The sequence below is a fragment of the Nyctereutes procyonoides genome, unplaced genomic scaffold (assembly GCF_905146905.1).
Source record: "Nyctereutes procyonoides isolate TBG_1078 unplaced genomic scaffold, NYPRO_anot_genome, whole genome shotgun sequence".
In the NCBI taxonomy this organism is placed as follows: domain Eukaryota; kingdom Metazoa; phylum Chordata; class Mammalia; order Carnivora; family Canidae; genus Nyctereutes; species Nyctereutes procyonoides.
Genome location: NW_026575131.1, coordinates 41,999,419 through 42,019,306, shown reverse-complemented (window position 1 = coordinate 42,019,306; position 19,888 = coordinate 41,999,419). Strand labels below are relative to the sequence as shown.

Genomic DNA, 19,888 nt, shown 5'->3' with positions numbered 1-19,888 from the left:
GCTGAGCCACCCGGGCTGCCTTCTTACATCACTTTTAAACATTTAAATCATGTGCCTGGTAATTCTAATGTGTGAATCCTTTGCAAGTCTACCACGTCCCTCCTGATGTCCTTTGCTCTCAGTGCCTTGCTGCCTAGTAGATCTGGTGACCTTTTCCAGAAGCTGCTCACTTTTCCTGGAACTTTATTCCTGGGGGCTCACTGAGGACTGCAAAGAATAAAGGTTCATTCAGGAAGGATCTGCATGTCTATCAAGCATCTGAGACCACCACTTTCTGGGACCACTTACACTCGGGCTTGAGATTTCTCATGTGCAAACCCATGTGAGGGCCTGCTCCGTCCTTAGGAGGGAGAACTTTTTTCACTCCAGTCAGCGGCAAGGTTAAACTTTCTCCTGGGATGCCAAGATCTACTGTTAATTCAGAGGGTACTGCCCTTCGGGAAGCCCAGCTTTCTGGAGGGCTCTCTGACCGGACTCCTCATTATGCACAAGTACTGGGTTAGCTTGGCCCCAGGTACCGAGGACCCCAAAACCATGCTGTTTCATTTGGTTTATCAAATACCTTCAAGTTAAATGTCGGGCTTCAGCGTCCTGGTGCTTCTCTTACCTTCTTGAGTGTTCCTTACTTTCTTGCCAGGTCAGTGATGCATTTAAGAAGTATTTGTCGTGATTATTTATGTACTTAGTATTTTAGCTATTTGCAAAGGGAGGATCAGTTCAGGCAACTGTTGTACCATAATGCCAGAGACAGAAATGGTCAGCTATTTCTTCTTTCTCCTTTCTCTAGTTTCCTTTTCCCGATCTCCTGTCTGCTCAAGGACACGTGGCAGTACTTCACGTTCTTGACAGACCCTCTTCTCTCAAACTCTCGGGAGCTTCAGCTTTTACTTCCAGTTTATCAATCCCTTGATTGTTACTAGTTAGCTCCTCCCGTGAGTTGCTTATTATGTGTATGTATGTGCATCTGTGAGTTGCTTAGTTTAGTAAACATTCTTTGTTTCCAGGATTACTCACCAGATTGTCCTCATACCTAGTCCCTGTTCCTGAGTTAGTGGGTTCAGTGCCTCTTTTCTCTCTCTGGTGATATAACAAATGCTCATTTTAGAGGAAGCATGTTAGAAAGTCAGTTTATCAGCTTGTTAGGTATAAATTCTTCCACCTGGTAGGGTGGTAGCCTCTCCTCAAGGCACTAGATCTCCTCACGGATCCTGTCATTTTTGTACTCATGCCCATCGAGTGTGATGGTGTTTGTTTTGTTCTCTCCGTGCACGGCGGTTTTCTGTAGGCATACAGAGCTGTAAATGCAGAAGCAAATGTTTCCTCAGCTCTGAGGGCTCTCATTCTGTGGGGCTGGCCACACTCTAGTCACAGCGCCAGTACAGAGTGGGAACCTCACTGGGCCCCGTCCCCAGGTGTCCGAGTCCTACGCTGCCAAGGACGAGCATCATGCTGTCTAAGGCAGTCCTAGGGCCGGGGGGCACCTTCTCATCCTTTATTCCCAGGAAGGGAAAGATACTTCTAGACACCATGATGCAGAGGGAGTCTGGCTCCAGCCCTGCTGCCCGCGGGCACCTGTGACCCTTTACTTGTGTGCGAATCAGAGTCCTGGTCCTACTGGCTGCTTGGCCAGCCACCTACCACGTCAGCCCTCAGTAGTGCCTGCAGGTTTCTGCTCCCTCTCTGTACAAGTTACCTTCTCAGGGTAGTTGCATACATTTAGCTGAAAGCATCTACTTTATTGTATAGTGTGTTGGTCTGTGTACACGCACTCGCTCCAGCCCTATGGCCTGAGTTCTTGGCGTTGCTGGCCAGAGTCAGCCCAACTCAGCACAGGGGGAAGGACGCACTGGGGTGACACAGGGCAGGGTGGGACACTTAAGGGGAAACGCCGAAGGAAACTCAAAAGTGTTATCATTCTGGAGATTAAATTCTAGTTGGTCTCAGGTACCTGGAGTCAGAGTTGTGGCCAGTCACTCTGAAGAGTCAGCTCCACAGAGGAGGCCTGCAATCATAACACCAGGACCCTGGGGACCCAGTTTGTATTACCCTAGGATACAGGAGGGTATCCCCAATCCAGGGGCCCTGTCCCCGAGAAGCCATGGTCTGGCTCTGACTGGGATGGAGGGAGTGGGGCTGCCGAGTGTTGTGCAGGATGAGATGTAACAGTGCCAGGGGCCCTGGTCTGAAGCAGCCCCGGATGGACTGCCGAGGCACAGCACATCCCCTCCGCATACCCAGCCTCTCCCTGCCCTCTCCACACTGTGAGGGGATCCCTAGAGGACAGAGCGGGAGCCTCTCAGGCTGACCAGAGACTCCTGGGAGGTCTGGGACCGTGGGAGGGCTTAAAGAAGGCTCTCTGACCCTGTCTCTCCAGCACCCACAGGTTTTGACACGACCATCTGACTGGACAAGGACCTGCACTCACAAGGTCAGGTCTGGGCCTTTGTGGCTCCACCTCAGGGCCCGACCCACAGCGCCCCAAGGACCCAGAAATGTCTAATAGGTTCTGCCACACACATGGGTCTGCTTGCTTCTATTTCTAGAGAGAAAAGAAAGTTCAAAATACATACTTATGTAGAGACACAGCAAGCCCATTGGGCTGCCGCTGGCTCTGCCCCTCGGGGCGGTGGGGACCACTTAGGAGACAAGGAGGTGCCTCACCCCACGGCAAGGGCCATGTGTGGCCCTGGAGCCAAACTGGAGGTAAGAGCAAGCCCAGCCCCACCTCAGTCCGGGGCTGCCCACAGGAAAGGCCTGACACGGGGAGGAGATATGCGGGCTTCAGTCAGAGTCACAGGCCTCTTGCTCGGTGGTAGCGTCCACTGCAGAGGCCAGGCTGTCCTCCTGGCCTTTCAGCCTCTCACCTGGGTGGGTGGCAGACAGAAGGAGTGGGGAGGGGCCCTTGTTTGGGCCACCTGCTCCCCACCCAGGGCAGGGATCCTTCCTTGCCAGGCCCCACACTTACGGATCAGTTCAGCGATGGCCCTCTGGGTCCGCTTCTCTAGCTTCTCCAGCTTCTTGGCTACGTCTCTCTTGAGGTCCCTGGAGCAGGCAGGTGCAAGGAAGCCAGAAGGTGAAGTCTGGCTGGGTGTGGCCTTGGGACCCTCCCCTCCCTGAGCCCCTCTGCCATTAGGAATCACATTCAGGGGCCTCAGGAGACCGCCCCGGGGAGGAGGCCAGGGTGTTCCTCTCTCCCTTCCTGCATCCTACAAGACCCAGCGTCAGCCCGCCTGCCCCGACTGGTGCCGCACACCCACCAAACACAGGCCTGGGTCAAGGTGTGGCAGAGGGCCTGCTCTCTTGGTCTAGTCCCCTCAGGCACCATCAGGGAGTGACTTGCCCTGGCCCACGGTGGGTTCTGCTCCTCCTCCAGCCACATGCCCACCCTCACCACCAGGAGCTTCCAGAAGTGTGCACACAGCCTACTCTCCCGGCTCAGGGATTCCTAGGATGCATGCCCCAGGCTTTTGTTTCCACAAATGAGAACACCTTTGGCAGTACTGTACTTGCCACAGGATCACAGGTAAGAGGGACGTGGCCTGTGCCTCTGGCCCGAGGTCAAGCAGAACACAAGCCCTAGGCCACACAGCCCTCAGCCTGGGCACAGGGGCACTGGGGAAGAAGGAGTAGCCCCACATCACAGAAGAGGAAACTGAGGCCAAAGCAGCACAGGCCAGTTGATGGCAGAACCGGGACAGAAATCTGTCTGCCTGTCCCATCATCTTGCCTCCATCCTGGCTCCTAGAGGGCCAAGTCTGGCCTTGCTCAAACACAGCTCTCTGAGGTGGGGCAGATCCTTGCCCTAGCAGAAGGGACTTCTGGCGGGGACTGCTGCTCCTCTTCTCCCTGAGTCCCTCCCATCCCCTGGGTGTCACCCCTAAAGCCTTCTCTCACACTCTTCCTTTATGTCCCGTCAGGAGGTACTCTGCGCAGGAATTATGTCGTGTAGCTATGTGTCCACACTGTCCATCTCCCTACTGGGAGGACTGCCCTGCCTGGAGCACTCACCAGTCAGGCTTCCGGGGCGCAAGGTTGGCCAGGTCCTGGGGAAGAAGGAGACACATGCCAGGATGGGAGGGGCCCAGCTCCAGGACACAGAGGTAGCAAGTGGAAAAAAGGGAGGGAGGGGAGGGGAGAGAGGGGGGAGATGGAAGAGAGAAGTGGAGGGAGGAGAGCAGCTAGGGGAGGAGAGGAGGGCCCACCAAGCCCCCACCCCCGCACTCAGGGCTCTCACCACTTCCTCAATGATGGGCTCTGGCTTGGCGGCCTCCAGCTGCTCCTTCACCTTCTCTTCCACTAGAGGGTGCAAGACAACAACAGGCCTGTCAGTAAGGAGCCACCACTCCACCTGAAGCACACCCTGGTGCCCCAGGAAGCCCTAGAGGGTGCAGGGAGGACCCCGCAGAGACCTTGGGCTTTCTTGGCCCCTCCCCCAGAGCCCCCAACTTCCAGAGGTGAAGACTCTGCAAAGATGGCCTGGAGGGAGGCCTTGGGTTTCCTGGGATGAAAGCAATCATGGGGTAAAGGAAGGGCCTCTGGGGGGGGCAGCTGCTAGGAGTCCGCAGAGCACAGACCTGCAGCCAGGAAGCGTGGCTGGTGCTCCCTGGCTATCTACCCTGCTGGGAAAGGAGGGAACCACCTGGGTATATCCATCCACAGCATGGCTTTGTGAAGAACCAAGAGGACTGGCTTTCCCCTAATCTACAAGGGTTCCTAGGCTTGGGCGATGTCCCCTGGACCCTGGACTGGCTTTTCTTCCCATCCCACTCAGGTATGTACTCCCAGGACCAGGGCGACAGCCACCCCAGGGAGGGCTACCTCACGCACCTCTCAGCTATGCCCAGCGGCTGACAGTGCACAGGGCCTCTAGGTGGGAAACTGGGAGGGCCTGCCCCTGTAGGGCCAGATATCAACAAATCTGGGCTCCAGGGGCTCCCTCCACCCCCTCACTGCTGCCATGTGTTGCCTCACCTGCCTTCAGCCACAGGTGCTGACCCTGCACCATGGGACCACTCCCCACCCCATCTCCCTGTCCTGCCCTCTGTCCCCACCCCAGTGTGGCCCAAACCATGAAGCAAATCACCTAGGAAGTGCGTGAATTTCAGTGAAAAGAATGTGGGGAAGCAGACTGGGGTGTGGCTGAATGGGCAACACTACGTTTGCAAGATAAATCATTCATTATTCATTTATTTGTCTAATTAAAAATTGATAACAAAAATTAGGGGTAAAAACAGGACCAGGAACTATGTGATAAGAAGTACTCTGCCTCTCCAGTGTGGAGCATCTCCAGAAGCTCCTGGCTGCTATGCTGTTCCCCACACCGTGGGAGATGGGCAGCCCCAGGCCCGGGCCCCCGCCTCACCGGCAGGAACACCTCTCCCACCCTCTGTGCCTGGATGCTGCCAGCCCACTGCTCTCTGAGCACCTGAATGGTCGGCCTTCTTCAGGGTCTCACTGTGACCTCCAAGTACCCACAGCACCATCTCCACCCTCCCCCTTGTCCCCACTGTCCCAAGGCCTCGGGGCCACTTCCACTTCTCAGTCCAGAGAGGTCCTCCCAGGGGATGTGGCTTCTTTGCTTGCAGATCCCTGGAAGACCCTCGGGTGCCCTGACCGCCTCTCTGCCGTCACTCAACCCTGATTACTTCTGCGTGGTCGTGAGGCGGTGCTAGAGGGTCCCAGGGGCCCAGCTTCCAGCCCTGGCACTGCCAGATATTCTCTGAGAGAGGGCGACACTTGCCAAGGTGGAGGCATCTGATGGTGCCTCAGAGCAGAGGTGGAGAAAAGCAGTCCACCTACCCGCAACTGGTTTGGCCTGTGGCACCCTCCTCCTCTTCAGGTCCTCATCCTCTGGGACATAGTTCCGCAGCCTGAGTTCCCTACGAAAGCAAATAACAAGCAGAGATGGAGTGTATGGCCATTGTGTTCACCCCATACATCTGCAGGTCAGACTGCAATGAAGCCACATAAGCTAGTGTATGCCTTCTCGACTTTCCTCCATTCTCTTCTGGAGACAGCCTGGCGAAGAGGGAAAGCACAGGAACAGAAGGACCACCGGGACAGGCCCCCCCCACTCCAAGCCTCAGCCCCACGCAGGCTGCTCTGCCAAGGTTCTGCTTGCACTGAGGGCTCTCACCCAGAGCTGGGACCAGGGGGGCCTGGGGAGCACTCACTGGCTGTCTCTCCTGGAGGAGCTCCATCTGACAATGAGGGTAACTGAGGGTCAGAGAGACCGCACCCCGTCCTCAGGTCCCATGGCAGTGGCTGCAGCACCTGACCTGACCTGGAGTCAGGGTCAGAGCTCCTGGGCTGAGTTTCTCCCCACGGAGACACCGGTGGTCACATGTTGGTTCTCTAGGTCTGGCCTCTTTCTCAAGAGCCTTGGTGGCCCAGAGCCACCAGTACAGACCTCAACTCTTGGTGGCAAGGGTGTGCATGTGCTAGGAGCAGCTGGCAAGAGAGAAGCATGGGGACAACAGTGTGCAAGGCTGGAAAAGCCAGGTCACAGGGACAGCCAGGAGAACAGCCCAGCCTCACAGTGGCAAGAGGTCTTTAAAATGTCACCAGCTAGACCCCAAGTGTTCTTTGAAGGGACGGGAGCCACAAGAGACCAGGATCACACAGTGGGTCTGGCCCATGAGAGGGAAGTCGCATCTCCTGGGTAGGGCTGGCCGCACCACGTGTGGGGTCTCATTGCTCAGTACCTCCTTAACCCCGGGCCGCTCCCCACCAGAGGCTTGCTGCAGGAGGAGGGGCCCTGGCTAACTGCTCGGGGTGGCAGTGACAGTTTCTGAGCGCTGCTGCTGAATAAAAAGCAAGACAGAGACCATGGGACAGGCCATTTTGGCCTCGGGGAAGCAGAAGTGGCCCGACACGCCAGCCAGGGGAGCTGGGATGTGGGTCCTCCTTCTTCACTACCTTTTCTGAACCCCTCGGGGACTGCTGGCCCTTCAGAGGTCCTGAGCCTCCAGGAGAGGAAACACTGTCCCAGCACAAGGGCTCCCACAGTCTGTCACCTACCGAACCCTCTGTCTGTCAGGCAAGAGCACTGCTGTAGTCCCCAGCCCCTGGGGCAGGAGCCTGTCTAGAGCTGAGGCAGGGGTGTCTGTGGCCACACACCTAGCAAGAGACACTGGTGCGAACTAGGGAGCTTTCTGATGCCAATCGGTCCCCTAATGTACCAGTTCCACTAGCCCCCTTCTCTGCCAGGGCCCCAAGGCCAGGGGGCAGTGCCAGCAGAGCCTGTGTGCAGGAAGCCTGCTGCCCACTAAGGAGCAGGGATACCCACTCTGTCCTCTACCCTCTGATGCTGGTGAACACTGCTGAGGCACTGGGAGAGAAGCAGCACGTGATTTGGTGCACTGACTTTCGTTTATGACAGGGTGGGGTGGGGGGGGGAAGCGGAAGAGAAACTGGGTGTGGGCACAAAACTGCAGGGATTAGTGAGAAAAAAAAACCTCTATCACTCTCAGAAACCAGCTCCAGGGTTTTGTGAGACATCAGCAGGAGAGAGGGGAGGCTGCTGGGAGCCGTACTTGGGGCTCGCAGCAATAGCAACAGTACCCATGCTCCCCCGGCCCCCATGCTGCCAAGGCTTCAGAAGACACTGGAACAGGGAGGGCCTGGCAGGGGGATAGGGAGAGGCCAGCACAACAGGAAACAGCAGCACTGGCCGGGGGCTGGCCACGAGCACCCCCATCCCCTGTAGCTGCCATGTCGCCCAGTATCCCCTGCATCCCCTGGAGCTGAGCACTGGTCCAGCAGTCAAGAACACCTGTGTCCAGGGATCCCTGGGTGGCTCAACGGTTTGGTGCCTGCCTTCGACCCAGGGCGTGATCCTTGAGCCCTGGGATCGACTCCTGCATCAGGCTCCCTGCATGGGGCCTGCTTCTCCCTCTGCCTGTGTCTCTGCCTCTCTCTCTCTCTCATGAATAAATATATATATATATATATATATTTTCTTTTTAAAGAACACCTGGGTCCTAGTCACTGTGGACTGTCCCATTCCGGGCCTCAGTTTTCACATCTGTAACCAAGAATGGTATGCCCAGCACTGTTAAGTTAGGTCCAAGTCCTCCCAGATGCACTCTGTGAGACCTACTGAAGAGGCTGCCTATCACTAATGTCCAATTAAGCTGGCTAAAAGGCAAGAGTCTTTGGGATGGGTCATGGAGGGCACTGGGTTCTGTTCGGGGATCTGGCCTTTCCAACACAGGACCAAGGTTTAACCCTCTGCTTCTGCAAACAACTTCAAAAACCTGACAACAGATATCTTTTTTAAAATCTATTTGTTACCCTTGGAGAAGTCCCAGGTGACGGGGATCTGAGGGGCCACGATCACAGTAAGAGGGAAACTGTGACAGGTGAGTGAGACTGACACTGGGCGCCTCTTCTCCCCTAAAGCATCTATTTACAAGCAGAGGCTGAAAAGCTGAGACCCCAAGCAGAGCTTCCTGCCATCTCATGGGGCTGAAGAGACAAAAAGTTTGCATCAGTGCAAGGAAGGAAGGCTCTTCATCAGTCCTGAGAGGGTGGGTCAGGGCACCTGCAGCATAATTGCTTGCCTTTACCTTTTGTTTTTTCCTCCCTCCCTCCCTCCCTCCCTCCCTCCCTCCCTCCCTCCCTCCCTCTTTCTTTCTTTCTTTCTTTCTTTCTTTCTTTCTTTCTTTCTTTCTTTCTTTCTTTCTTTCTTTCTTTCATTTTATTCATTGATTTGAGAGACAGAGAGAGCGAGCAAGAGAGAACATGAGTGGGCTGAGCAGGGACCCCCATGTGGGGTTCGATCCCAGGACTCTGAGATCACAACCCAAGCCAAAGGCAGATGCTTAACCAACTGAGTCACCCGGGTGCCCCTGGAATACATTTTCTTTCGAGGAAAATAAATTATTCAGAACCTCAAATTATCCCTAGGACTCTTCATACACAATAGCCAGGATTCAACCAAAGCTATGAGAAAAAAATAAAGATGACAGAAAGACCCTCAAAGGAAATGCAGACATTAAAATAAAATAAAATAAAATAAAATAAAATAACTGAAATTAATAAAAGTTCAGGAAGGTATCTCACATGATGGGAGAATTTCAGCAGAGAATCTGAAGTGGTAAAAATTAATCCAATGGAAATTCTACAACTGAAAATATAACTGAAGTTAAGAGCTCAATAAATGGATTCAACAGCAGTTTAGAACAGCTAAAGGGAGATTAGTGAACTACAAGGTAAGTCAGAAAACATCCAGACCGAGGCAGAGAGGAGCAGCAGTCAGGAAATACAAACAAGAACGTGAAAGACCCATGGGACGTGGCAGAAAGATCCAGCATAACAGGTAATGAGAGTCCTGGAAGCAGTATTTAAAGAGATAATAACAAAATGTCACAAAATAAGTAGAAAACATCAAGCCATATGCAAACTAAAGAAACACTAGCAACTCCAAAGATGAGCACACCTAGGCAAATCATTTACACACTACTAAACACCAAGGACAAAAAGAAATTCTTAAATTAGACACCTGACCATCAAAGGAATACATACAATGGACAGCTGACTTCTCCACACAAACAATGGAAACCGTAAGACAATGGGTAATGGGTAAGATTTATGGGTAATGCCAACAGTAGTTAGAATGCCACACCAGAATGATAAGTCTAGATAAAACAGCCTTCAAAGAGGGACGCCTGGATGGCTTGGTGGTGGAGTGTCTGCCTTTGGCACAGGTTGTGATCCTGGGGTCCCGGGATCAAGTCCTGCATCAGGCTCTCCACGGGGAGCCTGCTTCTTCCTCTGCCTATGTCTTTGCCTCTTTCTTTTTTTTTTTTTTTTTTTTTTTTAATTTTTTTTTTTTTTTTTATTTAGTTATGATAGTCACAGAGAGAGAGAGAGGCAGAGACACAGGCAGAGGGAGAAGCAGGCTCCATGCACCGGGAGCCCGACGTGGGATTCGATCCCGGGTCTCCCGGATCGCGCCCTGGGCCAAAGGCAGGCGCCAAACCGCTGCGCCACCCAGGGATCCCTCTTTGCCTCTTTCTATGTGTATCTCATGAATAAATAAATAAAATCTTAACAAAAACAAAGAGGGGTGCCTGGGTGGCTCAGCTGGTTAAGGGTCTGATGCTTGATTTCAGCTTGTGTCATGATCTCAGGATTGTAGGACTGATCCCTGCATTAGGCTTTGTGCTCAGTGGGAAGCCCGCTTGGGATTCTCTCTCCCCTCTTCTTCTGGCCACCCCTTCATCCCTTGCTCACGTACTCTCTCTCTCTCTCAAATAAATCTTAAAAAAAAAAAAAAAATTAGCCTTCAAAGAAAAACTTGGTCAGAAGAAGAAAAGTTGGTAAAATTGGTTATCAGGAAATCTGTACTTTCAGAAATATTAAAGGGAGTACTTTTGACAGAAGGAAAATGACCTGAGAGGAGCACTGAATTGCAAGGAATGAAGTGCATCAGAAAGAGTAAATATGCAGGGAAACCTGAAAGAATACTGACTGTACAAAACAATCATAACGACTTCTGGGATTTAAAATGCAGCAGCAGGGGTGCCTGGGTGGCTCAGTTAAGTGTCTGACTCTTGATCTCAGCTTAGGTCTTGATCTCAGGGTCATGAGATCAAGCCCCATGTTGGGCTTCATGCTAGGCAGGGAGCCAACTTTAAATAAATAAGCAAATGAGTAAGTAAGTAAAAAGAAAAGAAAATGCAGCATCTGTCAATGGCACAGAAGACAGGAGAAGTGAATGGTGCAAAAATGTTCTGAGGTCCTGGCTGCACAAGAAATCGTATAGTGTTACTTTTGTTTGTTTGTTTGTTTGTTTTTAAATAGCCTCCATGTGCAATGAGGGGCTTGAACTCATGACTCCAAGATTGAGAGCTGGAGGCTCTACTGACTAAGCCAAGCAGGTGCAAATGCCCTGGGCCACCCCCAGTCCCCTCCATGTGGGCAGCCATCGTCTAAGCTGAGCCTGCTATCTCTCCCATGGAGCGTGGGCAGACACAGAGGTTACCTGTGTACCCTCACCTTTACCCTCTCTGATCCAGGACCCCTAGTGACCCCTAAACAAGACGAAGTCTTTTAACAAGACTTAGCGCTGGTCTCATTCCTTATTGGTCCCCACAGCCTGCTTTCCAATAAAGTATCCCCAGGGTCACTGCCAGCCCTGTCTGCTACCCACTTTCCTGCCCCTTAGGCTTCAAGAGCGAGCTCAACAAGATGGTACTGTGGGCAGCCCAAAGATCGCCACCCACCCCCAAGACATGGCTGACTGCTCCTCTCCCGTGTTCCTTTTGTCCTACGTGCCCCTCTACCCAGCAGCCCTCAGACCCCACGCATATAGCCCCTTCATGGCTGTCCTGCACACCCCATCCTATAAACTCCTAGAGTCCCAGCCCCAGTACTTAGCTACCAGCAGACACCTGCCTCTAGCTCAATAGAGGAGTTCACAGAGGGTGTGTGATGGGCAGCCTGGGGCTCTCTGGGCTTTTTAATGCTCAGGAACACAATACCGGAAGCAAAGAATTTGTGCCTAGAAGATTCACAGAAGGCAGGAATGTGGCCAGGTCAGGGCAGCCAACTCCTAAGTGCCTTCTGTTGTCTCTGTAGCAAAGCAGCAGAGTGATGTCCTGGTTCACATCTTGAGACTTCTGAAACTGGGGAAACAATTTTTTCTATCTTCTGTCCTCCACTTCCCACCCTCGGGTCTCTGAGGAGACCTAGCAAGTGCCTGAGCAGGTTCAGTGGCTGCTGTGAGGTCTCCCTCAAGGGCAGCTTGCAGGGACTCCCAGGTGTGAGCTGCCAGGGAGACCACTGGGAAATCACCCAAAACTGTCTTCCCACCTTCCACATGTGCCACTCAGGGGCAGGGGAAGGAGAAAGTTGATATTCTCTGTAAAATATGAAACTCTACCCAGAAATAAAGTTCTAGAATGTCCAAGTGAAAGAAGTGTCCAGATGATCCGGTCCAACCCCTTCACTGGTGAACAGGCCTCAGAGAAACCCTGCTGCTCACAGAGGCTTCCTAGCCCTGGCCTGCTGTGCCCTCACCTGCGCTGTCAGCCTTACCCTCAGGGACATAAGCCCCTCTCTCTCGGCCCTGCCCTAGGCCCCTGGAAAGAGGCTTGGCCAGGGCAGGCCCACCCCACCCAACTACCTCTGTCCCTCCTGCCAGCAAGGTTCCTCCAGGACCGGAGAGAGGACTGTCTGAAGATCTCTGCCCGTAATAGAGCACAGAGAAAGCCAAGCCCAGCACAGGCCTGTGAGGTCCTGGAGGTCAAGCACCGGCTGGAGACAGCAGCTCTGACCATAGACGGCTTTCAGTTTGCACATCTAGGGTACGGAGACACAGGGCTCTTCCTGGGACACACAACCCCCCCTAAACAACATTGTGTGGTTTAGGCTCTGCACACACACACTCACCCCCATGTCTCCAACATAAACAAGGCCTTGTTTGTTGCTGCCAGAGGCCAGACCCAGGGGGCCCGTGAAAACAAGGTGACAGGCAACTATCCAAATGGTGTGCACAAGTGCTCCAGAGGCTGGTCGTCACTTCTTTCAAGGCAGATTAGAGCATTCAAACCCCATGACCTGATAAGCCTGCTCTGGGGAAATTATACCAAAGAAATAATAACAAAACAGGGTCAAACAAAATAAAATGTTCCACACTGAAATGTTTCTGGTAGCATAATCTGTAACAGCCCCGGGGCAGACACTTCTGGCAGAGTCCCCCAGAGAGGCTGCAAGCACCCTTCTAGACGACTGCCAAGATGGGAGTGGGGGGGATGGTCCAGTTCAGGACAGTGCAATCAGAACACCTGGAAATCTCTCTACAAGTAAAGCACGAGATCAGTATGAAACAGACAGGACACAGGCTCTGGTGATGTTTTCGTCAGTGGTTGCTCAACACTTTCAATCAGGATACCTGATGGCTGGCTTAAGAGCAAATGAAACTTTTAAAGAGGCCAGCAGCTTCCCCACTCACAGACAGAAGTCGCTGTACTTCAGCTGTCCCCCTAAAGGGTAACTCTGGCCACACTACAGAGACAGGGTACAGATGTAGGGCAAACTTCCTCCCCTCCTGTCTAGCCAGCTCTAATTCCACCCTGCCAAACCACCCCAGGCCTCCTGTCCTACTGACAGAGAGGATGTGGCATAAGAACTGACCACGTGCTGGACAGGGCCACATCGGGTGGACAGAGCCTCCCAGGTGACCCCTGGCAAACACCTCCTCCAAGGGCTTCAGGGAAAGGGGTGGGAGCTCCTACATCCTCTGGACCTGATGTCCTGCCCTCCCCCGGCCCTGCCACCTCCCTCTTTCCTAAAGTACAGGCTGAGACGAATGGAACAATGTTTCCTTCCCGCTAGGGACACCCTCCATACCCTGCCTCTCAGGACTACCCTTCAACGTAAGGTGGTTACTGACATTTTCCCGATGCAGAAAATGACACAGTCCTGAGAAATTCACGCATGGTGAATTCAGGCCCAAGGTCTCGGAGTGAGGGAAAAGCCAGGGGCAGAATCCAAACCCGGGTCTCTGGCCTTGAGGTGGACCCCGGGCCACCTTACTAAGCACCTTAGGGACCTGCCGACATGTGGAAGAGTGAAGGCTATCTGACAGCATGCCCGGAGGCCTGCCCAGGGCTGCAAGTGGATCAGCCAGCGCTCTGGGCCCTTGGTGTTCCCGGAGGAAAAAATCATGCTGGGCATCCCCTCATCTTCCCACTGTGGTGTCTGGCCTACAGGGCCATTCTTGAAACTCCTCCTCCCTCCCCGCTTCCCAGCCCTCAGGACCCTCCCTGAGCCCCCTCATACCACAGTGGGTTACAGGTGTTAAAGGATGAAGGGGCTTTAGAAATCTAGAACAGAAAGGCAGTCATGCCTCTGCCTTAAAAAAAGGGGAGGTCAGAAGCACCAGAGCTGGCTGGGGGTGAGATCCACATGGGAGCTCCACCAAGACAGATCAATAGCTATGGCCACCCACGTTCACCCAACTGTGTCAGCCCCGGGCCTGCAGCGTACTCAGTGTACACTGAGTGAGAGCTAGCTACACTGGTAGTCACCACTAGGGTGGAACGGTGACTGCTGAACCAAGCTGATGTCATGGATCCGCGAGTGTGCTGGTACACGGACACCGTCCTGGGGACCCAACTCACAGACGAGAGAGGGCTTGGCATTTGCCAGCCACTAGGGTTTGGGCACCAGGCCAGGCATGGGCTGGGCCTCAGCTGGGGTGGGACGTCTCTTCACGTGGAGTTGGAGAACTGGTTTTCCAACCCAGAGAGGAGGGCTGGTGGCCCAGTTTCTTGGGCAACAGTATGTGGCACCCATTACAGGGTGAGCCACTGTCCCTGAAAGGTGACTGCTCCAGCTGGGTACACACCTTAATCCAAAGCCGAAGGGAGGTGGTAGCTGTCGGGGCTGAGGGTTTGAGGCTTGCTTGTTGAGTCACTTATCAAGACACGCTCCCCTGCCCCATGCCTGACAGGGTGTGCAACTCCTCCCCTCTCCTCCCACCTGGCATGGTGGCCGTGACTGTCAGCCACAGGCCCTACCCTAGACACCCCTCCATGGCACATGTATTAGCTGACTGCCATCAGGAGGAAGTGACTGAGGGCTTAAAAAAACAGAAGCAGCTGACAGAAATGCCCCTTTCTGGGGGCCAGGGTTCCAGGACCACAAGATTGTGTCTTATGGAGGGGGTCAGCAAGGGACTGTGTGAGAGATGAGTCATGGGTGCCCCTCAGAGTTAGCTACAGGAAGGGCTGACTGGAAGAGGACAGATCCAGCCCAGAGGACATGAAGGGCCCTTTTGGGAATGCAAACACCTCTCTACTTCCCACAGACCCTGGCTTGGGCTGGGCCACCCTCAAGGGACCGAGTCCCCACCCCAATGGGGATGTGGTTGTCTGGGGACAGGGTAGGGTTTATCCTGGGGAAAGCAGTACAGATTTTAAGGAATTTTGATCTACAGATTTCATGCAATTCCAATCAAAATCCTGGCAAGCTTTTTTATAGATATTAATAAGCCAACTAAAGTTTATAAGAAAGGCCAAAGGAACCAGAACAGACAAGATTCTGAAAAGGGTTCTTAGGCAAATGGACAGGAGCAGAGGCAGAGAGGAAGCTGGGGAATTCTCCAGCACAGCTGGTGAGGGGGCGAGGCCCTGGGGGGCCTGCCTCCCACTCTGCTGGGTTTGCCCATCTCCTCAGCCACATGCCCTGGCCCCACGCTGCATCTGCAAAACGATGCCACCCAACTGTCTTGCTGAAGATGACCTGTACCAAGGACGGGAGGCTCCACAAAGGACCTAATGATTCCTTCCCTGGCTGCATGTACTCACTCCTTTCCTCATCCACTGATGAGACAAGTTGCTGTCTCCCCAACAACTGCCCTATCTGCAAGTTAGCATAGCCTGCGTGCAAGTTCCGCCTTCTCCATGTCTGTCTGGAGTCCTTCAGCTCTCTCGGGAGCGCTTAAGAGCTTCTCCTTTCTGCACAGAGCCCAGCATGAGCCCAGTAAAAAGTGGTGGTATTTGCTGTGCTCCTCAGGGAAGCAAGTGCTGTTCTTCTCCCCATCTTTCAGTTGAAGCTACTCAGGTGAGGCTCCCTGAGGAACGAGGCTTGCCAGGGCCAGGAGGCTGGTAACCAGTAGGACTGGTCTCTCGGCCTGAGCTGCTTCCAGGTCCCCAGCTCTCTCCATGTGCCTAGCTCTCTACAATGTTGGGCCCTGCTGCACAAAGAACCGTCTCGACGTTTCTTATCTCTATTCAGTCCTGGCCATGTAAACCAAAGTGCCTGACAATGAACTAATGAACACCAACACAACACCCAGGCTACCTCCACAAGCCCGTGCAGTGCCTACGGGGCCGCTGCATGACATCTCCCTCCCCGCTCTGGTCACTTGTACGGAGCCCGGGCTGGGGTTTCTAAGCCGTGGGTCAGAGGGTGTCTGTCCATGCCTCCCCAACAAGATGTCACCCTCATACACACAGACCTTCTCACCCTGCAGCTGCTTCACACCTCTGAGCATTCTCTGCCCAAATCCTACCCATTGAGATTTCAGACCCAACTCAAGAGGAATGTTCTCCCTGAGGTCTTGTCCTGCTGCCCTTGGCTGAAGGCTGCCCCAAGTGGGTCCTGCAATCCTCTCAGGACACTTCAGAAGGGCAGGTGGCCACACAGGTGCCCACCTGGCATCTGGGCTCAGTGTGGGTTGACCTGGACTGAAGCAGACTGTACTTACCTCCCAGGAGCCAAGGAAGCCAAGATGCCCACTGGTCACTAGCCTCAGTGGTCATCCCTGGCCACCCCTCACCTAAGGGGAGCTGGAAGGCTGTCTCTTTATCCCCACTGGCAAAGGGGGTCATGGCAGGGGCTGTGGCTAGGGGCTCTATGGAGCCAGCTCCCAAGACATAAGCATCCTTCTGGGAGTCCCTTTCAAGATCTGGAATACAGATGAGGAGAAAGGTCCCCTCTTTCCTCAGACAGACACAGATTCTGCTGCCTTGTGCTCTTTCCGGCAAGCCCATAACCAAGCCCTAGACCCTGCAGTGTGGGGTTAAACCCACAAGGGTCTGGCCACTTGGAACAGGGACGGAGGCTCTGCCTTCCTGAAGAACCCAGGCAAAGCCTTTGCTCTAGGGCTGTTCAAGTTAGGGGAGACCACTTTTCCTGGGGAGCACAATTCCACTCCCAGCTAAGGTCGGGCATCCTGGGCATCCTGACAACCATGGCAGTGACTGATAGCAGAGGGATGGCCACACAGAAGCCAAGCTCATGATGAGCAAGCTAGAACTGTCCTGCCTCAGAGGGGGTGGACTCAGAGAAAAGTGGAAGAATGGGCTGAGCTGAAGCAGAACCCCAATGCAGTGTCCCTCATGCTTCATCCCTGGGCTGCTAGGAGCAAAGAACAGTGGGCCCCTTGCCCTTGCTCAGCCCAGTGGGCTCAGCAGGGGATTTCAGAGGGGGTCTCGAGCTTCACCACAAATGACTTGTTAAGGTCCAGAAGGTAGGGATGCCTGGGTGGCTCAATGGTTGAGTATCTGCCTTCAGCTCAGGAGGTGATCCTGGGTCCCAAGATTGAGTCCCACAGGCTCCCTCCCTGCAGGCAGCCTGCTTTTCCCTCTGCCTGTGTCTCTGCCTCTCTGGGTCTCCCATGAATAAATAAAATCTTAAAAACAAAAACCCAGAAGGTGAATGCAGGGGGAATGGGGACTCTTATCCAGAGCTCGCGAGTAGGAACCTGGAGCTCTATATACCCTTCTTTTTCACACGGTTTTTGTTATAAAATCCCTCAGGCACACAGAAAAATTCAGAGAACACAACACAACACTTGTAATCCCTTCCTCCAGAGTCAATAAAAGTAACATTGCTGATTCTGAGACAGGTTTGTTCCTCCTCCCCCTCCTCCCTTTTTATTTAAGAAATCCAGTGTTGTAGCCGGCTGAAGCCTTCCCCTAATCCTCCCAGCTTCCCCGGGCTTTCCCAGCAGCTGATCTCCATGTGCTGTTCACATTTCTGTAGCTTCCACTTCACTGCCCTTGACCTCCTCCCACACACTTGCTTTTCTGTTCAGTCTGTCGCCCTCTAGACAGCATCAGCTCCATGAGGGCAGGGGCTGTGTTTGGTCCACCGTCACCTCCCAGACCAGGAGTGATGCCCTGGGCAAACCAGCCAACCAGCCGAGTCAGGACTTGTTGAGTGAATAACACTTCTATCATCATGTGGGCTTCTTCATTTGATATAAATGCTCTTGCCCTGACTGTTTTCAATTCTGAAGCCTGCTCTTTCCTCCATCAACACCTTGTTTGAGATTCAATCACACACTTCAACAATTAAGGATTCAACTGCCCAACCTAGCCACCTGCTAACCAATGACCCTTCTCTTTCTCATCAAGGAGAAAGGGGATGAGAGCAGGGACCTCCCATCAAAACGAAGACAGCCCAGAAATCAGGACTCAAGGCCGAGGCCCCAAGTAAGAATAAACCAGAAGAAAACCAAAAGGTTCCCTCAGCAGGTACACAGTGTCCCACAGAACTGGGGAAACTATGCAGGTATCCACCCCCAAATCACACAGCAAAAGAGCAGTGACCTGGCCTTCATCTCTGTCACTAGCGAGGGCCCCTAGAGGTGCCAGTGGAGGGGGCCAGACCCAACCAGAAAGCACAGAGCCTGCCACTAGGGTGGTAAGGGTCCCAGCACCACCACTGAGCATCACCTATACCTCTCAGCACAGAGCTGTTCCCATTGCTGATAAAAAGCGAGGTGGCAAGAACCACACAGGGCTGCCCGTGAAGACCGTGTGAACCCACTCTGTAAACTGCCAAGTCATACAAGCGCATGCCCCATGGATTTGAAAAAGCCCCATTTCGTTTGGGATCAGCTTCTGATGAGGGGCCTGTGCCCGGGAAGGTTCCACTCACCATGGTGAAGATAAGACAAGGTTGTGGCATCAAGAAGTCCTGCTCCTTCTCCAGGGAGGGTCCCCTGCTGTGCCCCCTCAAAGCACAGTCCGCCCAGGTAAGTTTGCTTAGGACATCAAGATTCACTACCCCGAGTGAGCAGGTGCCTTCAAGCCCGGTGCCTGAAGGAAACTGTTCAGGACAGGGAACACCAAGGGGACCTGTCCATTCAGAAACCAAGTCTGATTCCAAGCACAGTTCCCCAGCTACCCTTGTGGCCCTAGCGCAAGGCTGGAGGAGGAGGACATGGGATCCCCAACTCTGGCCATGGAAGTGCTGTGCAGACATGAAGGTTCTCCCCAGCACACGAAGACCAACCACATGGCTCCCACCTGCCCCACCCCTGGGATGTACAAATGTTTCCCAGGTATTTTTGATGGAAAGCAGCACCCAAGCTATATGGAGGTGCCAGCCATCCAGACGGGACGGGGACAGGGGGCAGACTGTGTGCCCACAACCACAGGGCAGAGCACTGTGTTCGGGCAACTGAAGTTGACTGGACCAGGTGACAGGATCTGGCAGGAGAGAAACATGCTCCCTGATCTCCCAGGAGGGGCATGGGGAGCACAGACAGGGAGGAGGAAGCAGAGGCCTCTGAGCCCAGCTCCGTATGAAGACCAGCCTGTGAAGTGGAGATAAGAGGAAGAAGGAGAGGACAAGGAATCCAGGCTGAGACAGCAGCACAGAGGCCACTGCCAAGAGATGCTGAAGGGCCGGAGGGGTGATGGGGAACCAGGAGGGGTCGGGTGGCCCAGGCAGAGCACACAAGCCACACATGGTCTGGACCTGATTTTCCAGGTGCCGGGGAACCACGCCACGCAAGAGGTTTTGAGAAGAGGGATAAGCCATATGGGGGTCAGGAAGGAAATGCTGGTGGCCAGGTCAAAGCCAGCTGGTCAGTGGGGGAAAGGGGGCAGAGAAGGCTCGGGTGGAGGGGAAGGGCGAGCTTTTTCAAGGCAGCCACAGCATGAGTGGGGGAGGCATGGGGGCAGAGGCTGTGACAGAGGTGGATGACACGGAGGTGAACACAGGCCTTACCTGTGCTTCTCGCCTTCCTCCTCCCCTTCTCTGAGCTGCTTGGTCTTGGGCTCCCCATCTTCCTTGTCCTACAAAGAGAGGAAGAAAACCACTTGCTCAGATGGATGCTCCTACTTCCAGTCCTTGATGCCCAGGGAGCTGGTGAAAAAAGGAACAGCTCAGGAGCCACCCACCCTGGCAAGGAACAGCTTGCTGTTGTAGCCTCTGAGTGGGCACAACACTGAAGCCTCGTGCCCCAAGCCTTCAACTCCCCCGCTACCCACCCCACCCCCAAAATTTAACAACTGGTGCCCCCAGCCCAGGCCAGACACACAGTGGTGGCCCTCAGAGAATGCTAGCAGAAGCTAGAAGGATTTAGTGGTGAGAAACAGGTGATCAGTGCCAGAGGGTTCCCTTCATGGGTCTGCAT

General features: G+C 53.8%; 1 protein-coding gene across 1 annotated transcript in view; it reads right to left on the bottom strand.

The window, feature by feature from the left end:
- Nucleotides 1–1,715: 1,715 nt before the first annotated feature.
- CCDC12 (coiled-coil domain containing 12) overlaps nucleotides 1,716–19,888 on the bottom strand; it is a 51,382-nt gene continuing 33,209 nt past the window's right edge. Inside the window, exons 2-7 of the mRNA XM_055342986.1 lie at nucleotides 19,480–19,547; nucleotides 5,800–5,879; nucleotides 4,235–4,296; nucleotides 4,009–4,043; nucleotides 2,966–3,042; nucleotides 1,716–2,864 (exon numbers count right to left, since the gene is read on the bottom strand). Coding sequence (XP_055198961.1) covers nucleotides 2,782–2,864; nucleotides 2,966–3,042; nucleotides 4,009–4,043; nucleotides 4,235–4,296; nucleotides 5,800–5,879; nucleotides 19,480–19,547 — 405 coding nt within the window. The 3' untranslated portion in view covers nucleotides 1,716–2,781. The remainder of the gene's footprint in view (nucleotides 2,865–2,965; nucleotides 3,043–4,008; nucleotides 4,044–4,234; nucleotides 4,297–5,799; nucleotides 5,880–19,479; nucleotides 19,548–19,888) is intronic.